General features: G+C 49.7%; 1 protein-coding gene across 1 annotated transcript in view; it reads left to right on the top strand.

Moving 5' to 3' along the window:
• The window catches only part of Jakmip1 (janus kinase and microtubule interacting protein 1), a 95,919-nt gene that overhangs the window by 56,619 nt on the left and 23,850 nt on the right, over positions 1-15,450 (top strand). The window contains exons 2-3 of the mRNA XM_032917018.1: positions 678-940; positions 6,523-7,017. Of these exons, the coding sequence (XP_032772909.1) occupies positions 812-940; positions 6,523-7,017 (624 nt within the window). The 5' untranslated portion in view covers positions 678-811. The remainder of the gene's footprint in view (positions 1-677; positions 941-6,522; positions 7,018-15,450) is intronic.

Genomic DNA, 15,450 nt, shown 5'->3' with positions numbered 1-15,450 from the left:
GACATAGCAGGATGATCAGGTCAGCTCCAATTCCTGTTATGAGCTGTGTAACCTGGCGCTTGACCCCTGTGTGCCTCAGTTTCTTCATTTCATCTGTAACCTGGATGATAGAATTTTACCTGGTATGGGGGAATGGTTAACTCTGGGAATGAACCATCTGTTTCAGAGCGCGGCACTGACATTGCTCCAGAGTTACTGGCTTGAGGGGTGCACACACAGTGCCTCCTGCCTCCTGTCCTGTGGGGTGCAGTGCACACACAGTGCCTCTTGCCTCTTGTCCTCAGGAGCTTCAGGTCTTTGGGCAAGATCGTGGGATGCCTTTAGAAATAGCATCCACCACCCACGAGCTGCACAGAGGTCTCTATGCTGTGGTTCACAGATACACTGATGAGGTCCTGCATCCTCAAGAGGTCAGGATTAGAGCAGAGTGGTTCAATGTGGTTCTCTGGGGCATAGTTTAGGAGTTGGTGGTCAGGAGCCAAGGACAGTGAGACTCCACCTGTAACGTCTTCTAGGTGATTCTGTGGTAGCTCCAGTGAGCTATGAGAGGCCAAGCTTGTGAGTGAGCTTGTGAGGTCAAGTTCTGAGAGTGAGGCAAGTGTTTAGAGCCCTGGGATGCTCAGGCTAGAGGGAGACACTTGCCATGCGCTTACTCAGTTTCTCTTCTCCCCCAACAGACTCTCCAGTGATGGTGTGCACAGAGGACGAGCGGAGGCCTGCACGACTGCTTAGCACAGCTGGGCTGGTAGCTGTGCTTGCCGGTGGGCGGGCGTGAACCTCAGGACCTCAGCGTCTCACTCCAAGAGGAAACATGTCTAAAAAGGGCCGCAGCAAGGGTGAGAAGCCTGAGACAGAGACAGACTCTGTACAGATGGCCAATGAAGAGCTACGGGCCAAGCTGACCAACATCCAGATCGAGTTCCAGCAGGAGAAGAGCAAGGTGCGGCGGGGCCTCTGGTGCCACCTCAGGCTGGGCTGTGAGCGTTGCGCTGAGAAGGGTGTAATCCCAGTCCTGAGCCTCAGCTGCCCCTTTGAGTACAGGAGGGCGCTGAGAAGACCACGTGGCAGTAGTTTTCTCCCCCACACCGCCTGTGACCTTGGTGGGGCTGCCAGATTCTTTATGTTTCAGCTTCCCTTCCTTGCATGATAGGGGTCACAGTAGGGGCTATGGGCAAATCACCTATGAAAAGCCTGCTTATGTGACAGGAGTTTTCTTGCCCTTGTTGGGCATGTATAAGATTCGGAACCTGTTGGAACAGTGCTTAGCTGGGTACCCACATCCCTCAGGAAAAGTCAAGGCACAGCTCTGATGTCAACACAGTGCTGTCAGGGGACTCCGGCTTTCTGGTTCATAGCCCTGGTGGCCTCCATCCTCGGTTCAGCCAGCCTGGCTTCCTGATCAAGGATGAATGACTTAAAGTCTCCCAACTCTTGTTCTGAGCTTGCAGGAGATGAAGCAGTTCAAGGCTGTCCTGAATGTCTGAGATAACAGCTACAGGAGAAAACCCCACTGCTATAGTCTTTGCTGTGGCAGCTGTTGTGATATGGGAGGGTCTGAGGTCCCTCACAGCAGGGAAGTCGCAGCTGCAGGATGGATTCTGGGGGAGCTGGTCATATCTCCTTCACAATCGGAAGCTGAGAGCAGTTAGCAAGTGCCAGTGTTGAGCTTGCTTTCTCTGTTGCTATGCAACCCTGGATACCCTGACCAGGGTGTTTCCCACTACAGAAGGGTCTTCCCATATCATTTAATGTAATTAAGATACCCACCCCCCCAAGACATGCCCAGAGGTCCATTTTCTAGGTGATTCTAACATCTACCTTGTTGATAATTAATCCTAACCATCACAGATGGGATTCAGACCCAACAGAATATCCTCGTTTTATACTAATCTGCTCGTTATAGGTCCTCTTACCAATCTAATGCCATCCTAACACTCCAGTATTTAGAACTTTAGCTTGTCTGTTTTGTGAGACATAACTGAGCCCCCATATGAGGTTAGACCTGGTCTAGCAGGTGCTATACTGTGGAAGACAGACCCGTGGGATTCTGTAGTGAGAATTCTGGAATTTTGGGTTCTCTTATTCATATATATGTTTCTCACATTCATGTGTGTGTGTGTATATATATATATATATATATATATGTGTGTGTGTGTGTGTGTACATATATATATACACACACACACACATATACATATGTACACACACACACACACACACACACACACACACACACACACACACCAGAAGAGGGAATCAGATCCCATTACAGATGGTTGTGAGCCACCATGTGGGTGCTGGGAATTGAACTCAGGGCCTTCGGAAGAGCAGTTAGTGCTCTTAACCACTAAACCATCTCTCCAGCCCTAGAATTTTGGTTTCTTAATAAAACATACTCAGAAATATTATAAGACTATGTTTTTGTCTTCATCCCAGGAGTGGGGGTTTGGGGCTGCTTTGCAGCAGCTGATTATGATTTGTCCAATGCTCTAGCAGAGGCATGGCTTTGCTCAGCTGCAGATGGTTTTTGCAACTGTGTGATGTTTGGAATTCTGGGAACTTTTAAGAGGGTATGCAAATGCTAGAGTCCTGATAGTTGGGGTGCGTGGTTGTTGGTTGTTTGGGGGGTTGTTTGTTGTTTGTTAGTAGTGGTACTCAAAAGAAAAACAAGAAGAAAGAAATTTTCGGATTTATCTCTCCTTCTACTCTTCTTTCTTTCCTATCTAGTGATAGGGGGTGCAACCATGGGGATAAAGATAGGGTGGAATAAGGGTGGGAAAAAAGAAGAACCCATAGGAGCAAAGACCAGCTATAGAGAAGAAACAAGAAGAAAAAAAGTTAGAGTCAGATCTGTCTGTCTGTCTGTCTGTCTGTCTCCCTCCCTCACTTCTCTACCCTTCTTTCTCTCCTATCTAGTGATGTGGGGTGAAGCCATGGGGTAAAGGGAAGGAAAAAGAACCCACAAAGTAGCAAGGACCAGCTGTGGGAGTCTCCTACCACCAGGCTGCTTTTCAGCTCTGGGACTTGGGATATCTGCCTGGCCATAGCCTGGCTGCTGTCTCCATGACCCTCTGTGGTCTCCATAGAGCTTTGCCTGTTTAGTCACCAAGACAAGTCTGCTCTCAGAGACTTCAGTAGAGCATCCCCCAGGCCAGCAGGAAAGCATACACGTGAACTTCACAATTTCATTTAGGAGTCATTGAACATGATATCATACCAGCCAGCAAGGCCATGTTGATGGTGTCCTTATGATAGTAGAGGAAAGTTATCAAAGGGTTCGGGGCAAACAAGGAGTGTGAGGCAAGTGTTCCTCCCACCACTCGTTCACTGAGGGCCCTGTCATGAGTACTGCATGCAGCCTGCTGTGAGCTGGGACACCTGATTTGCATGAGGTGACTCAGGAGAGGTCCCTCCCCTCAGCACATGCAGGGTAAGCCGGGTCTGCCAAGGCTTCTCAGAGACCTTAGAACTGGCTCTGAGAATTTCACTGGCTGGAGAGGAAGCAGATTTGCACAGCATCAAGTTTTCAACAGCCCCTATGAATAACTCAAGTGTCAGTTGGGGACAGGGTGGGATGGGTGTCTGGCTGGCAGGGTAGAACTTGAAGCCTGAAAAGGCCCAAAGTCTGAAGTAATATGGGACACCGTGATAGTAGAGGGAAGGCCATGCAGGTTCTGGCTGTAGCCCGACAGTGATTTACTTGGTCTCACAGCAACTAGTCCATACAATACAATCCATCCCAACACGGCAACTAGCCTTGGTCTGCAGAAGTGAGTCAGACCTTGACCCCACCCTAACCTCAAACTGCCAGCCCCTAGGAGCTGCAGCCTCTGGCCTTTGGCTTTGGAAGTCTGCCATAGCCTTCTGCTGCTGCCTTGACTCTCTGCTTTCTTTGTGCTTCCACTATCCCGAGCTGTCTTCTGCCACGGCTTCCAGCAGTCTTTGCCTGGTCTCTCTCTGTGACTGTGCTGGCTTTGTGATGCTGCTGCTGCCCCTACCACCACAGCAGCAGCTGTCACCACCTGTGCTATCACCTGCTCAGCCTGTCTTACCCATGGTGAAGCTCTCGGTCAACAAGACTTCTCAGGAGAACCTCTTACAACACCAGGGGGCAGCACAGGAGGGTGTTTAGCCCTGGGTCAAAAAGTGAGGGGGTACAGCCGGTTGTGTCCTGGAGGGGGCATGGCAGGAAGTGACATGCAAATGTGGCAATACTAATTTCTACCAATCACAACACAACTTCCCAGTTCTACCAAGGTCCAGTCACAGGCTCTGCACTGCCTCAGTAACAAACTTTCTTGTGTGAGGGAAGTGCTTACCTCTGGGGAGACAGCTGCAGGGTGAGCCAGGTCTTCTAGAATTCACCAAGTCCCAAGGCTGAAACTGACCAAGCCAGCTCAGTCAGCCAGGTCTCAAGGGAGGGAGCGAGGATTAAAAAGAAAAAGACAACTAGACATGAGACTGAAGTGAGGTTTATTATTTTTTTTCCAGTCTGCTTTTATACCATTATAAGTACATGCAAAGAGTATGGTCAGTCCTACAGCATGAACAGTAGTTAAGGAACAAACAAAACCTAGACAAGGGTCCCATAACAAGACCCATCGAGATACAAAGAGACAAAGAACACAGTCCTCAGCTGTGTTCATCTGGAGCCTGCTTCCTAGTCCTAGCCAAGTGTCAAATTCCTGCCAAATTCCTGGAAGGCGGCCCCACATGAAACCCTGTGTGTTAGCTACTCTTCTCACTGCTGGCACAACAAAGATTCTGACATAAGCAGCCTAGGGGTGGAGAGCTTTATGGAGGGCATATTTATTCTGACCCACCTTTTCAAAGGACTCCTCCATCATGACCGGGAGGTGTGGCAGAGCAGAACCATCAGTTCATGTCAGGGGAGCAGGAAAAGGAGGCTTGGTGGAGCTTAACTGGACTTCCCCTCTCCATCTTATTCCATCCAGACCCCCAGCCCATAGAATGGCACCCTCCAGCTGCAGGGTGGATCCTTCCCCCTTAGGTAATCCTCTCCAGAGACAGCCTTACAGAAAACTTCTAGAATCCTCATTTCCAGGGTGAGTCTAAATCTTAGTCAAGTTGATGGCGAAGTCTACCCTTTGTCAGTCTGACATGTAGACACTTCCCTTTAAACCATAGCATTCCATCCTGGACCCCCAAGAGCTCATCCATGTCCATGTCACGATGCAAAATGTGTTCAGTCTGTGTCTATAAGTCTCTAAAACCTTAACACAGCTTAAACGTCCATGTTCCAAGCCTCTGTGTGACACTCAAGGCAATCTCTTAGCTATGAACCCTTGTAAAACTACAACAGATCCATGTTTCCCAAAGATCATGGGCCAGAACCATGAAAGGAGCCATGGGAACCAAGCAAAACAGACTGAACCTCTGGGGTACCTCCATGTCTAGCACAGGTGTCTCAGCGTGTGTTCTGAGGACCTTGGGCATTCCCCACTCCCATGAGCTGCATCCCGGGTTGGCTTCCCTTGTTGCCTGCAGCCTTTCTTAGCATGTTTCACAGTCCTGGCACCTCAGACATCCTGATATCTGCATTGTGCCTTAGACTTCACATGTTATGGGCATAGCGGCTCCTTGAAGGTACTCTTGCCTTTCTATGCATTGCCTGGCTTCCCAGACTTCCCTTAAAAATCTTCCCTTATAAATCCTGCCACTCTTGTATTCTTCATCCCCATAAGACCACATGGGTTATGCCAAGGTCTGCTTCCAGTTGAGTAGACCTGGAGCCATGGCTACTGTTTCCTTAGTGCCTGGACATTTTGAACCTAGGAAAGCACTTCCTTTCTTGGCTATGTGTGAGCATTTCCCTAGATCCTGGGTCCTCTCCAAGGAAAGAAAGTCTTCTCCCCTCATTTCTCTCTGGAAACACTCTTCATAGTCATATCTAGATGCGTTCCTCACAGTCTCTGAGGTATTTCTAAACCTCGTCAGATCGACAGTGAGGACATAGCATCGCACTCTGAGGGAGGTAGGCTGGTGCAGGACCAGACTTAGCTGCAGTGTTCCTTGTGTTTGGAGGGTGCTGTCCTTAGGACATCTAGAGACTGTTTGAGTCTTGATGCCATAGCACTAAATTCACAGAGAGCTCCAATTCCAGCTCTGGGGGAGGTGACCAGTGATTGATGGTCCTACCTGTTGTTTCTGTGATTGCATATGATGCATCTGCCTCAGGGCAGCTACTTTGCATTCAATCCCATACAGGTCTGCCAGGCCCTCTGGCACAAGGTAATAGTGGTGCCAGCCATCACTGACTCAAATTGTTTAGAATCTCCCTTTAGTTTCTTGTCCTTCCTTATACAGTTCGGAATTGAAATATCCTCACGCTATGGCTCTCTAGAGAAAACCATAAAATACTGTGGAAAGGGAGATCCAGGTTGGGGTTCAGGTGGAGGACAGAGCTGTGGGTGTGGCCTGCGAGGAACTAGAGGGTGGAGACAGGAAAAGTATCAAGCTGAGGGGATCTGACCCTAACCTTGGCCGCTGTCTTGGCTGTAGGTGGGGAAGCTGCGGGAGCGTCTGCAGGAGGCCAAGCTGGAACGGGAGCAGGAGCAGCGTCGCCACACGGCCTACATCTCAGAACTCAAGGCCAAGCTGCACGAGGAGAAGACGAAGGAACTGCAGGCGCTGCGCGAGGCGCTCATCCGGCAGCACGAGCAGGAGGCAGCGCGGACCGCCAAGATCAAGGAAGGCGAGCTGCAGCGACTGCAGGCCACGCTGAATGTGCTGCGCGATGGCGCCGCGGACAAAGTCAAGACTGCATTGCTGGCCGACGCGCGCGAGGAGGCGCGCAGGACCTTTGATGGCGAGCGCCAGAGGCTGCAGCAGGAGATTCTGGAACTGAAGGCTGCGCGCAAACAGGCAGAAGAGGCACTCAGCAACTGCATGCAGGCAGACAAGGCCAAAGCCGCCGACCTGCGCGCTGCGTACCAGGCGCACCAGGATGAGGTGCACCGCATCAAGCGGGAGTGTGAGCGTGACATCCGCAGACTGGTACGTGAAATCTCTCCCCACAATACCCCTTCCCTCAGGGACATGGGGGCTATGTGCTTCAGGCAGGCACGGTTGGAGGTACAGGGGCGTCCATAAAGTCCTGGCTATTGCCTGGGTGGTAGTTGGTTATGATGGCAGGTTTCTCCTATTGTGTGGTTCTGGGAATATCTGTACGTCCTCAGGAGCAGTTTTCTCATCTCTATGTGGGACTTGTGGATGGGGGCTGAGAGGACTTTGGCTGCAGAGGAAAGGCCGGGAGTACAGACCTTCATTCACTTGGACTGGAATGGGCTTTACATTTGGGTGAGACCCAGGGCTGCAACATTCAGGGAAATGTAAAGTGCTGCCCCTCCCCCCCAACTCCAAAAATTTAAAAAGTGGGAGTGGGGTGAGAGCTGTTAAGTTTATTTCATCCCCATTCCTGAGGGAAGGAGACCTCCCTGAGCCATTACCAGTCACCACCTTAGCCCTAGTTCTAAGTCTGAGAAGATGGAGGTTTTGATTAGGAGGGGAGTGGGACTTTGAGCCATCTCAGCGGTGACAGGAAGGAGCAGCCCTCAGACTGGACCAGCTCAATCTGATAATACTCTTCCCTCCATCCAAGTACTAACCAGGCCCAACCCCTGAGATCAGACCTACAGCGTGGTATGGCCATAGACTGGTAATCTTAGTCACTGAAGGGATGTAGCAGGTCAGTAGGGGCCTGCAGGGCATAGTGTCACCTTCCACAGTCCTAGTAGACACAGGAGCAGTGCCGTGTACACATATGGGACTGTGAAGAACAGCTGCGTGCCCCTCCAGACCCTGGGCAGCCTGCAGCAGGGTGGCACAGTGTACTACATTAGTCCACAGAGCAAAGCATGCTGTAGGTGAAAAACTAGGAGTCAACCATCTTTTTGAACTGTCTTGCGAGGCAGACAGTCAGACAATAGAATTCCCAGGAAGGAGTCTGGCAGGGTGGCTGAGTGGGTAAATCATTTGCTGTGTAAGCCTGATGAATTGAAATCCCAGGGAACCCTTGGTGGGAGGAGAGAACTGATTACCTCATGCCACGGCACATAGGTACCCACACTCAAATGTAATTGTCTTGTGAACACACAATGATAGTGATAGTAATAAATATTAAAACTTCACCTCCCAGAAAGTAGAGCAAGGAAAAATCATAAAGAGCAAGGCTCGCTGAAGATAAATATCAGTAAAGAAATCAAGTTCAGAAATGAATTAAAATTGTTAAGTTGATACAGTGTTAACAATATGTATTAAGGGAACAGAGGCTTTAAGTCACGGCGGTGGGGGTAAGTCACTGGAGAAAGGGATGCTGACATCATGGGTAATGTAGATCAACAGTCAAGGTGTACTTAGAGGAAGTGGCAGCTCGCCCATCAAGATCAACACTGTAGGATAGAATGTCCCATAGCTGTGCAGGGAGTTAAGCTCTCGGTACTTCCACACATAAGAGCCTGGGCCTGGCGTCCTCACATCCAAACACTGAGGAACTAATGAATCATTGTCCAACACCTGACAAGAAGCCTCTTAAGGAAGGAAGGATTCATTTTGTCTCTCAGTTTAAGGGTGCAGTCCATCCTGGTGAGGAAGGCCTGGCGGCAGGAGCAGGAAGTAGTTCCCAGAAACAAGGAGAAATAAATACTAGAGTTATTCAGCTCAGGATCTCCACCATGGGGTCACCGCTGGTCACTACTACGTGGTCAGGGACTCCTACCTTAATTAAACCCCTGGGTACATCCCCATAGAGATGTCCAGAGGGTGTGTCTCCTAGGCGATTTTAATCCTGTCAACTACATGATTAACCCACATGGATGCAAATGCATCCAGGAAGTAGAAAGGTATTCAAAGTCCTTATGACACCAGCACCAGGCAGATTCCAAAGCAGCGACATGTGAAAAACTAGGGAAGGAGCATTCTCTCTTAAGAACTTAGTTATAAGAATGCTAATTAAGTATTAACCAAGAAAGGCCAGGGCTCTGTGGGAAGGCCTAATAAATCATGGGCCAGGCTAAGTTAACTATGGAAATGTAAAGATTTGCTTAGTATTTACTGATTTAAAACCAGAGGTTTTTATTCTATCTGTCTGTCTGTCTATCTATCTATCTATCTATCTATCTATCTATCTATCTATCTATCCGTTCATCCACCCACTCACCCATCACCTGCCTGCCCGCCCTTCCATCCGTCCTCCATTCGTCCATCCATCCATCCATCCATCCATCCGTTCGCCCACCCACCCACCCACCCACCCACCCACCTACCTACCTACCTACCTACCTACCTACCTACCTACCTACCTATGGTGTTTTGAGGTGGTCTCACTGTGTAGCCTTGACTGACCTAGAGCTTGCTATGTAGACCAAGCTGGCCTCAAACTCACAGAGATCCATTCACAGAGGCCAACACACGCAGCACAGCCTGTGCAGACTTCAATCGGGCAATGCAATAAAGGATTAAACCCCATGTGACCATTTTTGTCGGTGCATTCAAAACATTTTAAAATTCAGCTTACTGGAGGACTCTTCAGCATGTCTGGATTAAGATGGAGTTGCTCTAATCTGATAAATTGCTCTTTGGAAAATCTGCTAACGATGTTTGTCATAATGATGAGCCAGTTAAGGTTTCCCACCCAAGTTCAGGACCAAATCAGAGTGACCCTTACCACCTCTTCTCTTCCGCACTGCATGAGCCAGGGGGACAGTAGGCAGAAGACCCGGAAGAAGTGAGTTCTAAAGGTCAGAGGAAGGGGAAGCTAATTACATGTGAACGATGCAGAGACGCTGCAGAGTCTGGGGCTCCAGTTTTTTTTTTTTTTTTTTTTTTTAGCACAGACTGGGTAGTGGTGGTTCTTGAAATGAGAAAGCCAAGGTACCGCTGGGATCTGTGTCAGACGCATCCCATTCCTTGCTCCCAAGACGGCATCTTCACAGCCATGTCCTCAAACAGTGGTTGGCACAGAATGGCAAAAGGGAGGCACACAGTGGCCTCAGCCTCTCCTCCAAGGTCATCAATCTCATGACTTCTCAGAACGAACAGACACATTTGTCCAAGCTCTGATACAAAGTAGATACAAAATGCCTTTCGTTTCTGTGTACTAGCAGTGGACCTCTGGAAAGGAGAAAACCTTTCAGAAGCAGGGACAGGGTCCAGGAACAATGGCAAGGCAAGTTGTGCCAGGAGTTCTGCCAGGCTGGAAGCCTTGCTGGAAAGGGTTAAGGGAGAGCCAGGTAAACAGTTTGCATTGATGAGAATGTCCAGGGAGGTAAATGCAGCTTCCCAGAAGCCAAGCTGACTTGTTTTCATGGGTTGTTGAGAATTTCCCTCTGGAGTGTGTGTGTGTGTGTGTGTGTGTGTGTGTGTGTGTGTGTGTGTGTGTGTGTGTGTGTGTGTGTGTGTGTAGAGGTGTGTTGGGGATGACTAAGCATTGTCTTACTCTGTCCTCACATTCCCAATGACAGATGTTTGATTCCCCAGAGTTCATCCAGGGGAAACCAATGAGTTTGGGTCATGGCAAGAATGTGGGTAACTGTGATACGGCTGCACTGAAGAGTCTGTACCCAGCATGGATGATGGTTCTCCATGTCTGTGCAGATGGAGACTCTCAATAATACCCCCATGCCTGTATGATCTAGCTCCTCCCCGAGGCCCTAAAACCAAGTTGTAGTAGGGCAGAGTTGCATGGAACAGGGAGGCGTGGCTAAATATTCAGGGAGGGTTCAGTGACTCTCCCTGCCCTTCCTTGTGGGATGTCCGTCGTCCAGCCGAGGAGTGAGGAGTAGGCATGGCAGACATTTGAAGACGGTGTTTGCATTTTGAGAGTATCACTGTGTAGCACGGCGTCGGCAAACAGATTCTAGGTTAGTACTAAACATTTAAAGGGGTTGGAATGGTAGGTGTGTGTGCTTGTTTGTGCAAGCGTGTATCTCTCTCTCTCTCTCTCTCTCTCTCTCTCTCTGTGTGTGTGTGTGTGTGTGTGTGTGTGTGTGTGTCTTCCTGCTTGCTAACAATCATCTTATCCCCAAGTAATGTCTAGAAAGAGACCTGTAGACATGGGATCACTTGACCTAGAAGAAGGCTATTTCTCTGGTGCTGTAGGGAAAGGATGGCGTTTCAGTAAACAGCAGTGGGACAGTGTGGTATCTGTAAGGAATTGTTTCTACCATGATGTATTTACAGCCAAGACACCTCCTACAGTCACTGGAGTGGCTCAGTTAAAAAGACCGGTAGTCCCAAGAAGTCCCTGGAAACCCCTGTCTCACACACGGGACCCTTGTGAAGCAAAGCATTCAGAGCAAGCCTGCTGGTGTGGGAGTCCAGACCCAGCCATGACACTCTCTGAAAAGGGGAGTATGAGGGCAGCGTACTTCCCAAAGAGTAGGAGCTCAAATGGCATGCAAGCTGTTCAGGCAGGAAGGGGAAGAATGCCTAGGAAGGTGCACTTAGGTTTATCTGTAGCCCTTAGTTTAAACACTGAGTGATTGCTTAAATAATGCGTTACAGTGTGCTCAACACAGGGAAGATGTCTGACCCAGGGGATGGGTGAGACCTGGGCCGTGAATGGATTCTCACTCCTGTAAGTCCTCCCATCTTACCAGAGGCGTGCGTGAGACTTCGATCCAGAACAAAGAAACAAACGAAAGACTCAGCTAAAAGTTAATTGAAGAAATAAGTTGAGGTACCAGAAATTCTTATGTTTGAGGATGGTAAGAAGAAAGGGTCATAGAAGTTCCAGTGTGACAAGTAGGAGAGAGACGGCAGAAGTAAATAGATCACATCTGTAGTTCCCGGAGCACAGAGAAACCAACTCCATTAAAAAGTGCCTACAGGAGGGTCAGACCTTCAGCAAGAAGGCCCACTTTCCCTGAAGGACAGAGAAGTATTGCTATGCAAATAGGAAATTAATAATAATGTGAACAATGGCATAGTCAGTTAAAGGGATGGTGTGAAAGAGTGCATTTCTGGTGTGTACAAGAACTTGAGTGAACTGCAGACATGTGCCAGGAGAAAGGAGAAAACCCAAAGATGAGGGCGAAGCCATCCTGTGTATTTCTACCATGCAGGGGAAGGGGAAAGAGGAGGGTGGTACTGGAGGACAGAGCAGAAGCCGCTTGCAGGGTGGGTCTGTGAGGAAGGCCCCACAGGAGCTCCCCTGGGTGCTGGGTAATGTTTTCTTGCTGCCCCAGGTGGGTGTATCAACTCACAGTTATCTAAGGCAGTGATTGGCCTGTACAGTGCTTATAGATATCTGAGCAAAACTTGGCAAGTTTTGGGTGGCTGAGATCACATTGTAGCTGACTGTGCAGAACTGCAACATGCAGGGACGCTCTCCTGAGGTCCGTCACTCTCTGTACAACTGCACTGCCTACCCCATGCAGACTTAGCCGAGGGCCTGAAGCTTTGTGGACTCCTGCTCTCAGCAGACACCTCTGGCAGGAGGTTAAGTGATACAGAGAAGGAAATGCACACACAGTGGGATATTTGAGACGTGGGTACAGCGCTCTGCCGTCTTCTCTTCTGATTCTGAACCAATTGAGAGTCTAAAGCATCCAGCAGAGGAGGAAGGAACAAGTCACCGTCATTACCAGCAAAGCTGGGCCAGCGGGTAACAGGTTTGGTAAAGGCCAGGACATCTTGTAACTTCTTGTTCCTGTCTGGACTCTGCAGCAGCCTATGGGATGGGAAACCTGAACCTGCAGAATAGGTAGTTGTGCAAGGCCTGTCTCCCATGGCCCAGGAAGAGGAGAAGATCAAGGGAAAGCCGTCCATGCTCTGACCTCCATGCCTTGGCTCCACAGGGTTGAGTCACGTCAAGGGTAGTTATTTCCTCACCCCAGGAAGCCCAGGCACTTTGTTGGGAGTGCCCCCTCCCCCAAAAGCTCAGGCATGTAGACTTTGGCTTGTTTGTTTGTGGGGGCTGGGGACCCACAGTAAGTTAAGCAGATGCAGATACTGACTGCTCTGCTTATTAGAAAACCAGAGTGGCTTTTTGTATTCTTGGATGTGGAGACCAGTAAGGCCTAGGGCTGGGGCTTCCCTTGTCCATGTGACCCCCTCTCCATCTTTAGTTGGCATCACTGTTAGACTAGGGGGATGGGATGGCTGTGGGAAATGTGTCCCAACACCTTCCCTTCCTCCCTCAAAAAAGCCTTACTGATATCACTAAAGAGGACAAGCGAGCTCCAGGCATAGTGATTCTAGGTGCTGGACTTTGAGGAGGCCATTGGTGTTCTCAGGGCCCTGGGACTTCCTAGGGTGCTGATGTCCCACCGTCTGGGCTTTGAGAGTTCCCTGCTCCCACCCCCATTGGTCTCAGTCTCTGTCAAAGATGCTATTATTTCATGGCTTACTGGGGCCATGCAAACCTTGGGCATATGAAGCTGCTTTGGATCCAATTATGTGCTTTTATGAGACCACAGTGGTTGTTTCAGAAACTCAAAAATGTAAAATTTCATTTGTTCACTGATGGTCCAGCCTAGAGTGGTGTTAGGCCTCAAAACCTGACTTCGCGTGGGTCACAGAGGGTGACACATAGCACCCAGTCCCAGGAATCCACCTGTTGTAGAGCATGAAGGCCAGGAAAGAGAAGACAGAGCATCCCTGGGCTGGTGGGACCTGAAGCTCCAGGGGAAAGTCTGCCCTGGGGAAGAGTTTAGACTCCATCTCATTCACTGTCCCTCTGGGAACACTGAGCCTCTGGCCTTACTAGTGATTAGGGATAACCACGTAAAGCTATGGGACTTTAGGTGAACCAAAACATCCAGCGACTCCTGTAGTTGGTAGGAGACCTGCCAAGTCCGTGTCTGTATTCCACGGACACTGTGTGGTCAAGCAGATGGCCACAGCTCCACGTAACACACTCAGGGATCGCTGACTGAGAGGTTGTTCACTGTAGGACTAAAAAGGCCATCTCCCCTTTCCTGATCGCTCTGCATACGCACCCTCACATACAGCATTCCACTTGGCAGGAGGGAGCAAGTCTGTCAGCCGTCATCCTAAGCACATTTGTTACGCATGTCAACTTGATGTGAAGGTGGCCCAAGTTGTATTTTCTCTTTTACTGGACCACATCAGGCATGCAAGCAGTTCCTCCACTTCCTCACACCTTTAGAAGAAGTGGCTCAGGAGCAATGGTGAGGAGAAGCATGGAACAGTGCCATCCGGTTCCTAGCTCCCTGGCTGAGTTGGGATTTTGTATATCCACGTGCGGTGGAGCATCCTCTGCATCCTCGGGGGCCTGGGGTATTATTTATCCCCTTCATAGAATCTGGCAGTCCTAGGTGGGGTTGTCTGAGCCACACAGTGTCTCCTAGCAGTCTCCTCAGAAGGCCCTGTAATTCAGGCCAGTTCTACGGCTGTCTCCATGGCACACCGGCCATCTTGTCTTTGTCCCTAGAGCTAGGAGGGAAGATGGAGAAGAATGTGGCATCTTCATTTAAGCACACGTGTCTGCTTCCTCCTTTGGCTTGATCCTCCTTGGCTATTCCTGGTTTCCTAGATACAGGGTGCTTAGCCCCCGAGAACAGTGCTCTGCTACTCCAGAGTCGCCCTGCCCACAAATGTCACATTTTAGTTGACAATAGCAGAACTCGACTCTCTCAGTGTTCTTGGGGATCGGAGTCCAAAACCAAGGCAACATCAGTGTCATGAGCCCTCTATAGGCTTTGGGGAAGGTCCTCATCTCTTTCAGGTTCTGTGGCAGCTATCTATCCTTGAAACTCCTTGGAGTGTGGCTGACTCCATCCAGTCTCTGCCTTCACCCCCACATCTCCCCATGTCTGTACCCTGCTCTGTCCCAAAGACACCAGTCCTTGGATTTGGGGTCCATAGGTATCATCTTCGTGTCCGTCATTGTATCTGTACAGATCCAATATCCAAGGAAAGTCATGCTGTGAGTCCTGCGGCTAGCATAGCATTTGGGGACACTGCTTACCCCATTACAGGTGCCCAGGATGACAGTGAGAATGGCTGTAGCAGTAGTGGCCTCTGCCTCTGACCTTTTGAACCTTACAAACTTTGCAGAGCTGTGGGGCTCACAGAGTTTCTAAAGGTCAAGGTAAGTTGCTGTCCCAACTGTGATTTCCACTGCCTTGCACATCCCGGGGCCCTGCCTTCCAGAACCAGTCTCGCAGTGTGGAGAGGAGGAGAGGGCTGGGAGGAGCCACCAGGGTTCTCCTGCCAATCAGGCCACACTTGCCTCACTCTGAGATCAGGTTTGCGAGTCTTGGGTGAACCAGGTCTATTTCTCAGGACTTTGAAGGGAAGAAAGGCCTATCTATGCCTTGTAGAGCTGAGAGAGTGATGGTGGTCACAGGCTGATGACTTGCTGGTAAGAACCCAGGTTCTATCTGTGGGTGATAGGAAACTCCCCAGTGATCTGACCTGAAAGCTTTAAAACCTTCTTGGTCTCCTGGAGTGGGGCTATGAGCT

This window comes from Rattus rattus, chromosome 11 (assembly GCF_011064425.1).
Source record: "Rattus rattus isolate New Zealand chromosome 11, Rrattus_CSIRO_v1, whole genome shotgun sequence".
NCBI classification, from domain to species: domain Eukaryota; kingdom Metazoa; phylum Chordata; class Mammalia; order Rodentia; family Muridae; genus Rattus; species Rattus rattus.
This window is presented reverse-complemented; position numbering and strand designations above follow the sequence as displayed.